This window comes from Notothenia rossii (genome assembly GCF_949606895.1).
Source record: "Notothenia rossii genome assembly, chromosome: 3".
Classification (NCBI taxonomy): domain Eukaryota; kingdom Metazoa; phylum Chordata; class Actinopteri; order Perciformes; family Nototheniidae; genus Notothenia; species Notothenia rossii.
Window position 1 is genome coordinate 68,189,430 of NC_136901.1, and position 17,913 is coordinate 68,207,342.

General features: G+C 39.3%; 1 protein-coding gene across 2 annotated transcripts; it reads left to right on the forward strand.

Moving 5' to 3' along the window:
• The first annotated feature begins 124 nt into the window (after positions 1-124).
• LOC307030886 (moesin-like) lies at positions 125-17,031 on the forward strand. 2 transcript variants are annotated; one of them, XM_079667516.1, is made up of 15 exons: positions 125-774; positions 1,398-1,445; positions 1,663-1,746; positions 1,819-1,914; positions 2,098-2,220; positions 2,632-2,783; positions 2,875-2,958; positions 3,038-3,184; positions 4,218-4,314; positions 6,501-6,664; positions 6,797-6,927; positions 7,086-7,246; positions 8,095-8,187; positions 14,931-15,164; positions 16,537-17,031. In XM_079667516.1, exons 1-15 carry the CDS (start codon positions 691-693, stop codon positions 16,699-16,701), a joined length of 1,863 nt encoding a protein of 620 aa, XP_079523642.1. In that variant the 5' UTR covers positions 125-690; the 3' UTR covers positions 16,702-17,031. The 2 variants fall into 2 exon arrangements, with proteins under 2 accessions (XP_079523642.1, XP_079523643.1); XM_079667517.1 differs by having other exon boundaries at positions 15,006-15,164.
• The last annotated feature ends 882 nt before the right edge of the window (positions 17,032-17,913 follow it).

Here is a 17,913-nt window from a genome sequence, read left to right on the forward strand (position 1 = left end):
CACTATTTCAGAGCAAAATAGTAATTACTCTGGAAAAGATACTCACCAATATGTACTGTTCATAGTGAATATACTTTAGCTTTTTTATTTCTCTCATAATCTTATACCTTTACATTACATTGCATTTTACTACTTCTCTTTCACTTCTGGTTACTGCATTTCATTGTCCCAGTCCTTCTATGCAATGACGGTAAAGTTGAACATAATATGAACAAATGTTACGAAACCCATCAATAAGATAACAGTACAGTTATAGTGTAATACACGATCGTGTTGCCAGAAACACTCTCTTGAAAAGAAACTGGCAACAGGCTTACAAAACACATCTGCCACACTAAAATAACTGTATGCCATTACTTATGCTTTAAACATTACCTAGGAGGATTAGTGTGTGTGCGTCCTTGCTGCAACTGGAAGACCGGTACTGGCTGAGTTATGCCGACTCCTAATTTTATTTTCTCAACAATAACATTTGGGAAGTGGAAAAATATACAGGTGCTTTGTGAGGGATAATCAGTGAAAACCTGATCAAATAAAGAAGAAAAGTGTCCACAGTATAAATGAAGTATGCCTCTCTATAACACGTGGGGGCCCTGGCTGCTGTGGGATTAACAAAGAGAGAAGTACTTGGGAGCACAATGGTCCATTCTCACTCAGTATAATCCTTGTTGGTATTGCAAGCAGTTTCATATGACTTCGCAGAGAAAACGCTACTACAAGCACCTCTCTGAAGGAGTGCTTCGGCTACAGATTAAAAAAATACAAATGTCAACTGTAAGTAGCTACCTTTACGGTTTTATATCTTTTTATTTTCCTTGTGTTTCATGTGTTTGTTGAATTGTAGTGCTTTGATGGAAATGTGTGAACCTGCTCTGTTATTTAAAGGCTCCAACAAGGCATTAGTCCGAAGTTCTTAACCATAGGAAACCATTTTTATAGCAAAACATATCATGATGTCCTGCCCAGCTGTCAGATGTTTCTTATTTGTTGCACTTGTGTTCTTGTATTAATCTGTCTTGTCACACTATAGATAAACAAAACAGTAGCAAAGTAAATCTTTCCCTTCCTGTTTTTCATAAATATTTATTGAAGTAGTAAGCCCTCAGAGGCTTACAAATTAAGCACGTTATTGTTATTATTACTTTTGTAATGATTATTGAATTAGGCACTAATATCTGCAGTGCTCTATTAATCTCAGCAAAGTTTAAGGGGGAATGGAGCCATCCATTTCTCTTCTATGCTGCTTTTTCTTTCATATTGTGTCAGTATACCAGATATGTGTATGCTTTTTGATACTAATAATCAACATTAACGTAAATGCTACATGCATCATGGAATGCACCCCATGTTCTCAGTTAAGTCTAAAATATACTGTGGGCTTCATTTTGTGATTATAGTCCCCACCAACCTCTTGCGATTGGATGCTCCTGGTTGAACAGAAGAATGTAAGAACACTCTTTTTGGTCATATTTCTGTCAAAGAACAAATAAATGTAGCATTATTTCAAAGAACACAACAAATGATCACGGAATTGGTAGTGCTTCTTTTCGCCCAGCTTGTCTCTTTGCATACTCCTTGATGCTTTCCCAGTGACAAAGATGAGTGAGCAGCAGGGATGAATTGTTTCCTCCTGTAGCTCAGTGTGAGTGTTTTCTCTGGCAGATAAATGTCCGAGTTACAACCATGGATGCTGAGCTGGAGTTTGCCATCCTGCCCAGCACGACTGGCAAACAGCTCTTTGACCAGGTACCCTGTGCATTACAATTAAAACAGGAGCTTCGACGTACATGTGTGTGATGGTGTTACTTATGTGTTTAGATAGTGAAGACCATCGGGCTGAGGGAAACCTGGTTCTTTGGCCTCCAGTATCAGGACAGCAAAGGCTTCTCCACCTGGCTCAAACTGAACAAGAGGGTAAGGACAATGTTTGTGTTTAACTTTACATCCCCCAGACGGCATTAGTTCCCTTATTTTAGATGAAGTTGCAACCATGCTTTTGGAGTTGGTAATGCTACTGTGTCACTCCATTGAGGCTCAATAGCATATTATATTATATTATATAGTATATTCCTTCATTGTTATGTGGTTTGATCCCAGGTGACTGCGCAAGATGTGAAGAGGGACAACCCTTTGTTGATCAAGTTCAGAGCAAAGTTTTACCCTGAGGATGTCACAGAGGAATTGATCCAGGAAGCAACTCAGCGCCTTTTCTTTCTGCAGGTTGGAAGGACATTGTTTTTAAAGAGAATCCTGCTTATCTAATATAACCCCAAACAATATCTGTATGCAATGAGATCGATCCAGATAAAAGGAAAGTCAAATTTGTATTCAATACTCAACTCCACAACAATAGAAATCATAACAATAGGAATCATAACGACCGGTGGGGGTTCCATGATGACTCACGCAGTTTCTTGTTTTTTGTAGGCAAGGACTCCCTCATCCATGAGGGAGTCCTTGCCTACAAAAAATGAATCCAGGTGCACTAAATAAACACCAGAACACATATGGTTTTTCTTCTCTTTGAGTCACACCAACATTTACAACGTTGTTTACATCTTTACACAAATTATCATAACATATAAGGGATAATGTGTTAAAGCAGATCTGTCATTCTTTTTTCTGTTTTAGGTCAAAGAATGCATCCTAAATGATGACATATACTGTCCACCTGAGACTGCCGTGCTCTTGGCCTCGTATGCGGTTCAGGTCAAACAAGGAGACTACAGGAAAGACTATCACGCGCCGGGATACCTTGCAAGAGAGAAGCTGCTGCCACAGAGGTGCCTATGGTTATGTTAGCCAAGGTTCACCTTAATTCCAATTTCAGTCATTTGAATTCTAACTGGTGTGTCCTTTTTACTGATAAACCAGGGTTTTGGAGCAGCACAAGCTGAATAAGAATCAGTGGGAGGAGAGAATCCAGGTGTGGCATGAAGAGCACAAGGGATTGCTGAGGTACTGCAGTCTTACTACAAAAAAAAGTTGCTAATGCATTCGCGATGACTGTTGCTCATTCATCTGCTCTGCACCACAGGGAAGACGCCATGGTGGAGTACCTCAAGATAGCCCAGGATCTGGAGATGTACGGGGTCAACTACTTTAACATCAAGAACAAGAAAGGGTCAGAGCTGTGGTTGGGAGTGGATGCCCTGGGGCTGAACATCTACGACAAAAAGGATAAGTATGTCACACTTAAAAAAGGTCCGCTGAAATGTCTTGTGGTAAATTAATGTATGCTTCCTTTGATGCTACCTTCGTATGACAATCATAATCCCCAGTGGATAAACTACTGAGTTGAATTATCCCCTGACCTTACATCTAACATTACAACAAGGTTTATCTCGGAATACATTGCCATTTAGGCGACGAGTCAGCCTCTAGGGGCAATATTTAGGGGGGTAAATGGAAAGAAAGAGATATATATTTGTGTATGTTTCCAGTCTATCCGCCAGATAATGGTTTCATATCACACATGGCAGGCAGTTACTTCCTCGTCTGTGCGCTGGTGGTTATTTACAGTCTGATTTGCAATTCAAGATGCGAGAATGGAGTTGAGATGTAACGCCTAAGGCTCATCTCTTTAGAGAAATTAGCAAATTAATGTAGATAAATTAAATATGTTCAGAGACTGCATTGTGGCCAACAGAATCAGCCTATTCAGCTCCACACTGACTGTTTACCTGAAAGCCCCCAAAGAACACTCAATGGACACCAGAGCACTTACCAATATCCTGTCTACTTGCCTACATATCCTGTCTACTTGCCTACATATTCTACTTTGAAATGATCTGTTGAAAGAGATTACAATTAGTTTTTTTTTTGTAAAATGCAACAATCGTAGGTCAAAAAATGCATTACAAATATTCATGGTCCCGTGGGAATGAATTTTAATGACTTTGGAAATCACAGGACTTTTCCCTTGGTACCACAATTAGGTAGACAACTGTATTGTAATTACATTTTGCAGAGAAAGTAATGGTGCCCACAGAATGAAAAGCTCATCTACACTTACAATGATTACATACTAAACTAAAGGTGAATCAGCAGAGAGTGAATGCAAAGTCGCTGTGAGTTAGCCTTCAGCTCACAGTAGTTATGTACCTAACTACACAGAGTTGCTAGCTTGGCTGTTTTAAGCTTGTTTAAACTTTGTAAAGAACATGATAACCTCTGTTTAATATACCACAGTGGTAAACCCTGAACACATTTTACAGGATGACCCCAAAGATTGGCTTCCCCTGGAGTGAGATCAGAAACATTTCCTTCAACGACAAGAAGTTTGTCATCAAACCAATGGACAAGAAATCTCCGGTATGCAAAACATTATTATTTGTGATTTATCTGCAGCAGCTATAAATCATATGAAGCATGTTATTATATGAAATTCAACACAGCTAACATTAGCTGGAGTATGTTGTCGAAATTGCAGTTTTTCCAACAAACCTTAAAGGTGGGGTAGGTAAGTTTGAGAAACCGGCTCGAGATACACTTTTTGTTATACTCCATGGAATGCTCTTAACATCCCGATAGCAATGAATATCTTAAGTGCTTTGACAAAAAATCCATTAAAAAATGTTATCTGTGGAAGCCGTAGCACTGTAAAAAGCACGACCAATTATTTTAGCCAGCCGGGCTAAAATAACTGGATGGCCTGCCTGCCTGTCAGCCTTCCATCTGTGCACAAACTTATCTCGTGCCCTCATAGGTCATGTGCGCGTTCATGTTTGTTGGAGGAGGGGCTCTGTAAGGAAGTGGCAGATTTTTTCCGGCTGTGTATTTTTTTTTTTTTATAAATCTTTTTATTAGTTTTCGCACAGATATAAAACAGACATTTTCAAGACATTACATGTAAAATACTGTGTAATGTATCCATTTAAGGAGAATAAGTGGTGAATGCAATAACTCGTTGTGTGGTAATGGTTGCATTGGCCATCAGAGGAATTCCGAAAAGGGCAGAGCTAATTTCCTGCCATAACTCCACAAACAAACTAAACAGGTTTTACAAATGCCTCATGATTCACTAACAAACACAATGTGGTTTGCAAATACAAAACACCATCTACAAACGAATGCATTTAGTTTTGCAAAGAAAAAACGTATCTATCAAACACATAACATTTTTCTAATAAATCATGTTTCAGAGACAAATTCAGCATAGGTTTTACAAGTACACAACTTTTTTGTACAACTACAAAACTTTTTTTTACAATTAGAAAACCTTTTCTTCTCACGGCGGAATATTCCACCATCAGAAGAAAAAGTTTTGTACTTGTAAAAAATTAAAACTTTGCAAACCACATTGTGTTTGTTCGTGAATCATGAGGCATTTGTAAAAACCTGTTTAGTTTGTTTGTGGAGTTGGCAGGAAATTAGCTCCATAGTATTTACTTTCCACAAAGTGCCTGATCTGAAAGAATCGGAACAAGTGAGAACTTGGAAGGTCAAATTTGTTGGCTAAATCTGCAAATGAATAGAAAACACTAACAGCATAAAGTTCATTAATAGGCCACAGACCTTTGTCTGACCAAGTCCGGAAGACAGGATCCGAGCACGACGGGAGGAAAAGGTGATTGCGATAGACCGGGGCTAGACCTGATGACGCTTGTAAGCCAAACTGCTTCCTAAACTGACCCCAATTCTTTAAAGTGTTAGTTACAATCGGATTGCGAGCAACTTGTTTAATTGGAAAGGGCAATTGAGAACATGCCACAACTCATGCTAACGTCGCTAGTGGCGACGTTCTCCGTAGGCATAGAGTCTTTCTTGACTTGTTTTGCGGGCTTTGGTGGCATGTCTCCTTTAGGTATAAAGTTGCTCAGTATGTATCGACTAGTGTAAGTATGAAGTGAGTAACGAGGTTTCTACATAATAAAAAAGTTGGAAGCGAGGGAGCGGAGCAAAACACGTCTACTCCTCACTCTTCATTCCGGAAGTCTGCCGGCTGTGTATTTTCAAATTCTAGTGTACTCGAGCTGGTTTCTCCACAATTACCTACCCCACCTTTGTCAGCATTCTTGTGCAATTTGATAGTATGTTATTTGCAAGTTAATCTTAGTTAATTTATTTATGTTTTTCGAAAGTATTAAATACGAGCTCTTTCTCCTGTACTTAAGGTTAAATATTTAGTACTCTTATTTTAGTATTTTTTCATGATACATTTTAAAATCTACAAGATCAGTATTTCTTCAGATATATGCCCATTCTTATCTATTCACTGTGGCTAAAAACATGAGATGCGAGGGAATCTCTTCTACTTACTGACAAAATAACCAATTTTGCAAATGCAGCTGCTACTTGGTCTTACTCACAAACAAGAAATTTGCATCCCATTACAATCTGCCTGCATACACAGACTTGAGGAAATCATCCAAGAGTTTAGGAAATAAAATATCTGGATTCTACCAAACTAAACTATACCTTCAGGTACCCGTTCTTGACTGTGAAACAGATGTGAGATGATAATGAAATGGAATAAATAACCGATTTTTGCATTAAAGGATTTTGTTTTCTACGTGCCTCGTCTCCGCATCAACAAACGTATCCTGGCATTGTGTATGGGGAATCATGACCTGTACATGCGTAGACGTAAACCCGACACTATCGAGGTGCAGCAGATGAAGGCCCAGGCCAGGGAGGAGAAGAACAAGAGGCAGAAGGAGAAGTAAGGAGGGGAGACATAATAATGAAGGCTTATTTTCCTCTTACAGTTTACAGTGTGTTCTCTCTGCTTTAAGAAAGAACTGTCAGGAGAGTCTTTTTTCAGATATGTATTTATGCACAATTCTCCTGTCAGGGCTCTGCTGGAGAGTGAGAAAAAAAAGCGAGAAAATGCTGAGAAGGAAACAGAGAAGATTGCTCGTGAGACCATGGAGCTGATGGAGAGATTGAGACAGATTGAAGAGCAGACAAAGAGAGCTCAAGATGGTCTGATAACTTTCTGATTTCAAATATTTCTCAACTTTGTTCTGTTTAAGAACATGAAATGAACGACATATATATTTTAATCTTTGTGATTTTAGGTTGTCTACAAAGCCTATGTTACAGGAGCACGTCTGGGTATAACTATAACGTGCATTTTTCAGAGCTGGAGGAGCAGACTCGCAAGGCTCTTGAATTAGAGAAGGAGAGGACAATCGCTCAGGAGGAGGCTGAGCGACTGGACAAGGAGCGCAGAGCTGCAGTGGAAGCTAAAGCAGCCCTGCTCTACCAGTCTGAACACCAGATCAAGGGCCAGGAAAGCCTGGTACTCACAAACACAAAACACACCTGCATGCTGGGTGTAAATCAATTCCAATTGTATCGAGTCATTAAAGGTCCCATGTCATGGCCATTTCTACTGATCATAATTCCATTGTTGAGGTCTACTAGAATATATTTACGTTGTTCAATGTTCCAAAATCACATTGGTTTTCTCATACAGCATCTCTGTATAGTATGTGTATTCACTCTCTGTCCTCCACGTCTTGTTGGAGCTCCTGCCCCCCCCCCAGTTGGATCCTGGAAGAAAAAAATGGAAAATGAGAAATCTCCAACGAGGCGTTCTGGGGCAGCATAGACAGGTCTTTTCTGTGTTAGAGTTTTACTCGCTAAAGAGTGTACTTTGAGGGTTTGTGTGACTTTACAGACTGTTTACATGCATAAAAACCTTCATAACACACAAGGGGACGGGTAATGACCGGAAAAGCATGACATGGGACCTTTAAAAGGTGGCTTCACTCCAAATCTGCAAAAACTGAAAAACTGGTAGCTGTAAAGTAATTAACTCTGAGACCTATTTACATCATTCCCACGGTCAAGGACTCATTCAGTGATATCTACATATATTGATCACTTCTTAGATAGAAATTGGAAATGTATTGATTTCCTCAAGTGATTTACAAATTCAGTTTGAATGTGTATTTCAAATTATTCACATTTTTAGCTGATTGAACAGAAAGGAAATTAAGCAGAGACGTGATGCTGCATAACATGATTTTGCCCGCTCAGACACACACACTTTCTCTCTGACACACACATTCGCAAACAGAACACGATGACCTGAGATCAGGAACACTCTTAACTCTCTTCCCATTTGTGTGCGTGTGCGTATAGGCCACTGAGCTGGCAGAGCTTACTTCTAAGATCTCCCAGCTGGAAGACGCCAAGAAGAAAAAGGACGATGAGGCGAATAGTTGGCAGAAAAGGGTGAGAATTAATCAAAGAACCGTGAGAGAGAAAAAGGCTGAATCAAACATGAGCAAAGTGGGATGTCTGACACTTCTGAGTGTTAGGCCAGGGCGAAGAAGCAGAAGCAAGGCGTCGGCTGCGGACAAATATAACTGTCAACTTGCAAATTGTGATACTTTTTATGGGTTCCACTGCATGTCACGGGTAGCAAACCTCAGACCTGCCATAGTTGGCCAAATTAAATCATTAAATGTACATTACATATCTTAATACAAATATGTAGAAATGTATTGAAGTTACGTCTGCAACATGGTAATACTACAGTTTTACTTTCCTATTTTTAAGCACCAAAAGAGACTATTACATGCAATGCTGAGAGACCACTTTAAACAATTATTCAGAGAAAAAATGTGTATTCTTTCGAACTGAGACTTCTTTCAATAGTGCAACCTGTTAGACCCCAAACCTTTTTCAGGTCTCAGGCTCGAAAATGACACTTCCACAACAAATGACCATAACTATACTTCTAAAAGGGGAAAATTAATAATCTTTTTTCTCAAAGTAATGATAAACCTGTGAGTTGGATGTAGAAAAAGTCAGAATCAATATAGATGTTTTTTATTTTAAAGAGAATTCAGATTGAACCTAGTAAAAAACTGTAAGTTATAGTGTCCGTCCAAAAGTTCTTTTTCACTTATATTGAAAACTACCCTTGGATGATGGGTTAGTTAGTAGACTAAAAGCTTTAAGAATCCAAAGTGAAACATATAATAATTACCCTTTATCAAGATTGATGCAAAACAAGTGACATTTGAACTTTTTTGAGAGGTTTAGCAAAAAAACTCCACCTCTGGGGGCGTTTATGCCGTTTCTCTGGAACCCATTGGTCGATTTTGATGATTGACGTCTCTTTTTAACCGCTGGAGCCAATGGAATCGAGGGAAAGTCCCACATACACACACAGGTTACCAAATAAGGAGTGAGAGTGACACGTAGCCAAAACCGGAGCGGCAACACTGCTACCATTAGCAGCTAATTTTTATTCTCCGATATTTGCATAAAAATTGAATTATGGATTATCAATACTTTTTTCAAAGTGACAGACACATTGGATTAACCTGTGGATTAGCCTTCAGCCGCGTTTTTTCTCGTTTTAATGCCATTGAACACGACTTTTGATCAGAATAACAGCTAAAGTGAGCATATCTCCGTGTTTTGCTACCTAAAGCTACGTCGTGTGTTGTCTGTGTATTTGCTTCCCCTCAGGGGCGGATCTAGAACAATATTCATGGGGTGGCAAGAGGGTGGCAGGAGATTTTGAGGGGTGGCATCCCCTGGCAGAAGTATATGCTGATTTAATCCCAGTCATATCAATCAATGTTAACTCGGAAAGCCACAATATTGATATTTTAACTCAATAACATAGCCTTACATATAAATATATAAGGTGTCAGACATAATTTTATGAATTTTAACTCAACAATAACTGAATGAGTTTGTTTCACTCTTAGACCAGCAAATCTATGCAGACTGCTGCAATAAGTACATTAATTAACTGTCTCATCGATGTTTGTCTGAATGAATATGATACTATTAACAATCATATTATTCCTATCAGCTGTCAATCACTGTTATGATTCACATATTCATTTATTATTGAATATATATATTTTATTTTTTTGGAGAAGGAGTTAATGATGAATGTTCCTGAAGATGCTTGCTCACCCTCCTTCAAATTTGAAAGACAAGTAATTACTATCATATATCAAAATTCTAAAGTGGCTCTGCTGTGCCTTTTGGCTGTCTTGGACGGTGAGAAGATTAGTCATCCTGAGAAGTCTACTGGATTCAGGTCTGTTCTGCCGTCCGCGGTGAGCATCCCCTGCAAAGGATTGGGAGTGCTACACAAACAATTACCGGTTACCTTGTCACAGGCAATCAGTTCGACAAAATATGTTTGTCTTTTTTGTTTGCCTGCGGTGATGGTTCTTCAGGACTGCTTCTTAAGCTCTAATCACACTTTTCCGGTGATTCTAAAGTAGATGACAATGTATGTGTGTCGTTTAAGAGGAAAAGATGCCTGTTTTTTTGTTTTGTTATTACTTTCAGGAAATGTACAACCTAACCCTGGTCCGCCCAGTAGTAGTAGTCAGATCGCTACTACTGCTGATTTTAAAGCTAGGTCTGGGTTGGGTTTCATCCACTTGAATGTGCGCAGTCTGTTAGATAAACTAGATTTTGTCCACATTTGGGCGAGCTCGAATGACGCCGAAGTCATTGTTTTATCAGAAACATGGCTAAATAAATCTGTTTTGGCTTCTGACATTGCCTTAAATGGTTATAATGTGTATCGTACCGACCGACCTAATAAAGGTGGCGGCGTTGCCATTTATGTTAAGAATAAGTTCAGTGTATCCACATTAGTTTCCAAATCTATCAGTAAGCAATTCTAATTTTTTTCCTTAAATATAGAAGTGGCAAAGGGGCGACAGGTCATGGTGGTGGGCTGTTACAGACCCCCCTCAGCTGTCAAGGACTCCTTGTCTTCGCTAGCAAATCTTTTATCGCGACTAGACTACAAGGAAATAGTGCTACTTTTTAACTGGGACTGGTTGACTGCAGTATCAGAGGATTTTTAAAAACCTTTGTATCTCTTTGAATGTTACTCAGATTGTTGACAGTCCTACTCGCCCTAACCTTAAGACCCCTAATAAATCCTCCCTAATTGATCTCATTCTAACTAATGTTCCCTATAAATACTCATCTGTGGGAGTATTTGCAAATGATTTGAGTGATCACTGTGTTGTAGCCACAATTAGGGACACTAAGGTCCAAAAGGTTAAACCTCGTATTATCATTAAGAGAGACACAAAACATTTTGTGGAGCAGGGTTTTGTACATGATCTGTTTGGGTTTGATTGGGGAAAAATCGATCTGTGTGCTGATGTAGAAACTGCATGGTCTTATTTTTATCTTGGTTTTATGGAGATCATTGATAGACCCCTGCGTAATTTTAGAGTAAAGGGACGTGACAATCCTTCGTTTTCTGCTGAACTGTCTAGTCTCCTGCATGAGAGAAACAAGGCCTGGGCAAAGGCTAGGAAATCAGGCTCAAAGGTAGAATGGCTGCATTTTAGGCAGCTAAGAAATAGCTTCACATCACAAATCAAAAGTGCTAAGTCGAAGTACTATTTGTCAGTTACCACAGAAAACCTAAATAATCCTAGGAAATGTTGGAAAACCATCAAATCGATATCCACCGGAGAGATCCGTAATGAGCTACCTCCTTGCCTTACCACAGCATCTGACAGGGCTACTATGCTAAATTGCTTTAATGAGTATTTTGTGTCCTGTGGCTTTCTGTTTGATTATGTGACTAACTCTGCTTCTGTGAACACCACAGTCTGTGACTCTGAACAATGTGGTTTGGAAAACCCTTTCAGTTTTACTCCTTTTACTGTTGATGTTGTTCATGAAGCATTATCTAAGTTAGATCCTAAGAAACTGGCTGGCCCGGACAACGTAGAACCTTTCTTTTTAAAGACAGCTGCAGATTGTATTGCTCCACCTCTCACTACTCTTTTTAACCTCTCCCTCAGCACAAATGCTAAATAACTATAGGCCAATCTCTAAATTGTCAGTTCTTGCGAAGATGCTCGAACGCCTAGTGAATGAACAAGTAAAGGAGTTCTTATGTAAAAATGATATCCTGTCTAAACATCAGTCAGGCTTCAGAAAGCAACATACCACCATCACTGCGACAATGAAAGTGGTGAATGACATTACAAGTATTTTAGATAATAAGCAGAGCTGTGCAGCCCTATTTATTGACCTTTCCAAAGCGTTTGATACCGTCGATCATCGCATCTTAAGCAGAGGCTACTCAGTATTGGCATATCCTGCCATGTAGTAGGGTGGTTTGTGAACTACCTCTCTGAAAGGTCCCAACGTGTTCACTTTTATGGGCTCACTTCTGAGTGGTTAAACATTGCTAATGGTGTACCACAAGGTTCTGTTTTAGGTCCACTTTTATTCTCCATATATATCAACAGTTTAGGTGAAAATGTGGATGAAGCTATTTTACATTTTTATGCGGATGATACCGTGGTGTACTGTGCAGGTCCCTCCATTGTTAAATTACAGGCTGTTTTTAACATTATTCAGACTCAGCATGTTGATAAAACCAAGGTAATGCTCTTTTCAAAAGCTAAAAAGACACCAGAGCCTGTTTTGGATATTGTAACTGCGCAAGGAAAAATACTTGAAGTGGTTGCCTGTTACCTTGGTATCTGGCTTGATGATTGTCTCACTTTTAAACTTCAGGTCAATAACCTGCTTAAAAAGCTGAGGGTTAGGCTAGGTTTCTTTTTCAGAAACAAGTCCTGTTTCTCATTTGAAGCCAGGAAAAGGCTAGTTACTGTGACTTACCTGTGCTGGACTATGGTGATTTGATCTATATGAATGCACCTGCCCATTGCCTGAACAAGTTAGATGCCGCCTATCACAGTGCACTGAGATTTGTCACAAATTGTAAAGCACTTACGCATCACTGTACACTGTATACCAAGGCAGGTTTGCCATCACTTACTGTATGGAGACTCAGTCATTGGTACACCTTTATTTATAAAGCTATGTTGGGTAAACTCCCGTATTACATCTGTTCACTGATAACACAGAGAGTTGCAAGCAGCCATTGTCTGAGATTGCAAGATGTAGTCTTGTTAGATGTGCCAAGAGCAAGGACTGTCTTAGGTAAGACAGCTTTTATGTGCGCAGCGCCACTTACTTGGAACAGTCTACAGCTAAAATTGAAACTGAGCAATTGTATTCCTCTGAATGTTTTTAAAGCAAGTCTAAATGAAATGCTCATTGAAACTATGGGTATTTGTAAATGTTGATAAGTATGTAAATGTAGCTTGTGAATATGTTGTATGATATCCTCTATTGTTTTATGTTTCATGTGGAACCTAATTGCTGCAGGTCTCCCTTGAAAAAGAGATCTTTGATCTCAAGGGACAATCTGGTTAAATAAAGGTTAAAAAAATAAATTAAAAAAAGATTCAAAAGAACAGTTCAGCGCCCCACGACCTTATTGCAAACAGTTACAACCATGACTTTACATCAGTTAGGGTTGAAAAACATGTATTCAGCTAAATCATATACATCGCTGCAGTTATTATCCAGCGGAAAGTCCTTACCTACTGGTTAAATCAAAGTGGTTACTTTTTTTTGGCTGGGCAGTGTAGTTTTACACGGCGTCTTATTTCGACTTTCTCAGGACTTAAAACTGTTTTTTGTGGGCAGAGCCCCACAAAGAAAGTATATACACACATACAAGGTCATCATCTTAACAGTTGTTTATGATCGTCCGTGAGCATAGCATCAAGTTGGCATGCCTATAACAGCTGAATGCGGCGATTACCATTTTGTTGTTTTGATTCAATGCTGAGTACAGCCAAACTTGACAGTCTCTTCTCTGTCATTGTAGACCGCAAATACCTCATTCCTTCCGTCTACTTGGGTCCGAATGCTTCTCGTTTTGCGCCGTCCTGTTAAAATAAAATCGCCGCCAATCATATTTCCACGCTCGCACCAAGGCTGGGGGAGGGGTTACATGGCTCGCGTCTTGTGCTGCATTCACTTGCACTCAGACATTAGAGATTTTCTCTCATAAATGTCAGATGAGCCACAACTTTTCTTTCAAAACAAAGCTGCTAACTGGGGTGGCAAGGCTATTTTTTAGGGTGGCAGTCACCCCATGCCACCCGGGTAGATCCGCCCCTGCTTCCCCTGTCACGAGTTCTGATCGCTCAGTGATGATCCTTATATTTCTATAATCTGTGGACTCTCAGGATGTTATCTAAGCTTGTTTATGCAGATCCAATAAGTATATCCAAATGTATAGCTAGAATTCTGTGCTAACGGCGGTAAGATTTTTTTGCACAGGGCTAATTCAGAGGCTCAGCGTTAGCCTTGTGTTTTTTTTTGCAAAAAAAAAAAACATCGGTTAGCTGAGTCACGGATATGAAACATTCATAGTTTATTAAATCTTAAGAAGCCCTCAGACACTGTTACTTGCAGATGTTGTGGTTTCGGACCCGCCGAAAGGTCCGCGGGGTCTAAGAGGGTGCTTTAAGTTAAAGGCAAAAAGGCACGATGTCAGATGTCACCGAACACTATCCAGTTGTCTTTTTGTTCCCAATACAGAGCTTAATTTATTTCAGTGTTGTAGTCAGGGACGGATTTGGGGGCCTGAGGCAAATGCCATCTTAAACTTCACCCTTTTTCTAACTGTAAATGTTGGTATTGGAAGTGGTAGAAGAAGAACGCTAAACTTTTGTTTCTGAAACAAAATGTACGTTTCTCAATGTCTTTTCAAGGTAGAGCTTTCGATGAATAATAATGCATTCTTTTTTTATTGTTATATCTTGTGTGTAAATCTGATTCTGCTTCTTAAGCCATAAGGTTTCCATAGTCTCCATAGACATAGTAGGATAAATATAGTAATAACATGTTTTACTTTAAAGCAAAAGAAGGCTTACACAGTGAGAAGTGTGTTTAGTTGCATTTTGTAAGAATAATAGATCTATAGCTTCTTAGGGCCTGAGTCAGTTGTCTACCTTAATGGAAATTCTGCCCCTGGTTGTACTAAATCACACTTCCTAGAATACATGCCCACGTGAATATCACATTTTGAAACAAATATAGTGCACTTTAACATCTAAACACATCACTTCACTGCAAGTGGTCTGTTTTGACAGGCGATGGTGGTAGAAGCTGATTTGGAGCGAACCAAAGAGGAGCTGAAGACTAAACTCATGGGTGTCCAAATCCAGGATTCTGTCCACCCTCCCATGCACGAGCACGACGAGACGGACGAGAGCAGCGCAGAGGCGAGTGCTGAGCTGACCTCTCCGGGCACGGTTCGAGATCGCAGCGAAGAGGAGCGAGTAACAGAGGCCCAGAAGAATGAGAGGCTGCAGAAAAACCTCAAGGTAAGGTTAAGCAAATTCTAATCAAATGTCCTATTTCATGGATTTGCTATTCTCTTATTTCCCTTCAGGGCAGAGGTCATGTTCAGATACAGATTAGCCGTCCCTTGGCTGTCTTAAAGCTTCTAAACCTGCGTTCTATTGCATTGTCTTACTGTCAGTTGGACTGCAATATCTCAATGAAAATAGGATGGATTGCCATGAAATTGTGTATAGGCATTCATGGTCCCAAGAGGATGACCCCCACTGACTTTGGTGATGTTATGACTTCTCTTCTAACACCAGCAGCACATTAAAAGTTTACATTTATTGTGAAAGAAAAATCTACAATGTTAATAAGCACACATTTTGTGTACTGACGTTCATAGTCCCTAAAATTAATGGCATACCACTTTTCTGATCCCCTGACCAAAAAGAAAATATTCTCTTTTGTCATCATGAGGTTGACAATTTGACAAAAATATCTGAAATATTTGATGGATTGCTTATAATTCTCGGACTTTTCATAGCCGGTATAAACTACTGTAGTTCTCATCTTCCTAATGTGTGAAATCCTGATTACAAAATGTCAGCATTCTAACAGACCAACGGAAGATTTGTGTTCCTGATAAATATAAACTGCCAAACATCAGTATGATATCATTGTCCATGTGAGCGTGTCAGTATGCTGACACTGTGGCATTGAGCCCTGATGTGCCTAAATGCAGCCTCACATATCTGCTGGTTTGAGACTTTAGTCTTGTCTCCAGATAATCTCTGGCTCTCAGTCACTGATTTCCATTGATCAAAATATTTAAACATATTTTTAAGTAAGTTCTTTATTATTAACTTAGGTATATAAGGCTTAATATGATGTATGGAGCAACATGTTCCTCAGTTTATCAGCCTCTTTCTTGACCCACCGCCTACAATTTTGTGGTTTGAAATTCATTTTGTTTAGGAGATTTTTAAAGTGTTTTGGTACATTTGCTGTGTTGCCTGTTGACCCTGTACTATAGAGGTTTTGACGCTGCTGTAAAATGGCAGCTTAATTGCCTCCAAAAATTAGGTTTCAACCAAACGAAGTGCACTCTGCATAATAAAACACTGGTACAGGTAAATTATTATTCCATTGGACTCATTCAAACGTCACCCAGACAGAGGCCTATAACAAATGAAATAAAATTGGTCTGTATCTTGCAGCCAAAACAAGATATGATGTTGCATAAAGGACTCAACACAAAACTGGACTTAATAACTGTGGACAAAAGGGTGTTTCCAGGCGGGGATTGAGGCGGGCACAGGGTTGAGGGAGAGGGGCAAGGCTCCTGAATAGTCTCCGAAAGAGTTTCAGGAAATAGGATCTCATTCGCTCTGTTTTTGTGTTTTCCTTCAGTGCCTGAGCATCGAGCTGGCTGGAGCTGTTGACGAGAGCAAAAAGACCCCAAATGACCTGATTCATGCTGAGAATGTGAAGGCAGGTCGCGACAAATACAAGACCCTACGTCAGATACGTCAGGGCAACACCAAACAACGCATTGATGAATTTGAGTGCATGTGAGAGGTCCCGATTGAAGACAAGATAAGGATAGATTAAGAAATTGGACACATTGACAGATTTCAGAAGTAGGTCCAATATATTGCTTAGATAGAATATTAACCTGACATGACAGATCAAAAATAACAGCAAATTAAACTGTCCTTGATTTCAATGCTGTTTCATCTAGAAATAAGTCAGAAGTGACAACTGTTGAAAATGCATTATTAATGACATGGGAATAAAAAACACATCCGTGGTCCATTTCAGCGTTGCAAAACAAACATTATCTATGCTGTCATTTACGAAAAGCTCTGCTGTTGTCCTTGTCAATTGTACTACACACATTTTTAAATGCCAACTAATGAAAACTTAAATAAAATTGATTATTAAAAAACAAATGTTAAATTATGTATTCTTCATCACGTAAGTAAAATGCACAGAAACAATTTCGGTGTGTTGTTTGTGCAATACGGAATTACACTATCAATTACTTTGCTGTGCCAAATGAGACGATCTTTTCAAAAGCTTGAGAGAATGTGACATGCATCCCAAATCTGGATTTTTTTTGCTAGCAACTAAGCAAACAACCACATGCTGTAGCCTAACTAAGAAAAGCTCTACTATAGAGCTTAACAATGAGGTACTGTTATTGGAAATCCCATTACATTCTGAATGAAAGATTTTCATTATGAGCAATGTTGTAACCATCCAATGGTGATTCATGTTTTAACCTCAATCAGGGCTGTCAACATTTGAGTTCAGCTTGGAGTGAGAATTTTTTTGGTAAACCGAAAAAAGAAAAGTTAATGTGTACAGTGTTACAAATGTATTGAACATGTACAAACTAGGGTTTCCCATTAATGTACCGGGCGCTAGAGTGGAACACGCACATACACAGTGTACCCGCGACTCTTACAATGAAGGCTCGATAATCAGCTCACATCATATAAGATGGCATATAGGTGCAAGCAGAGGTAAACTGCTATTTTATAAGTGTGGGGGGGGGGTCCCTCACCTCCTCTAGGGGGGGTCCGGGAGCATGCTCCCCCGGGAAGATTTTTTAATTTTTTATATTGAAGTTAAATGCATCAACCTCGTGCACTTTGAGAGCAAAATGAATTTAAGGATACATCTCTCAACACCCATATGAAACAGAACTGTAAACAGATTTTCTTTTTCTTTATGGGTATTTTACAAATCACTCACCTTTTAAACTGTATTCTTGTTTTACTG

What these genes read in the sequence shown, in the direction of transcription:
- LOC307030886 (XM_079667516.1), top strand. Translation starts at nt 691, where the DNA reads ATGACTTCGCAGAGAAAACGCTACTACAAGCACCTCTCTGAAGGAGTG. An exon ending in GAGCACAAGGGATTGCTGAG is followed by an intron (nt 2,959 to 3,037) that starts GTACTGCAGTCT and finishes TCTGCACCACAG; the next exon opens with GGAAGACGCCATGGTGGAGT. An exon ending in GGCTGCAGAAAAACCTCAAG is followed by an intron (nt 15,165 to 16,536) that starts GTAAGGTTAAGC and finishes GTTTTCCTTCAG; the next exon opens with TGCCTGAGCATCGAGCTGGC.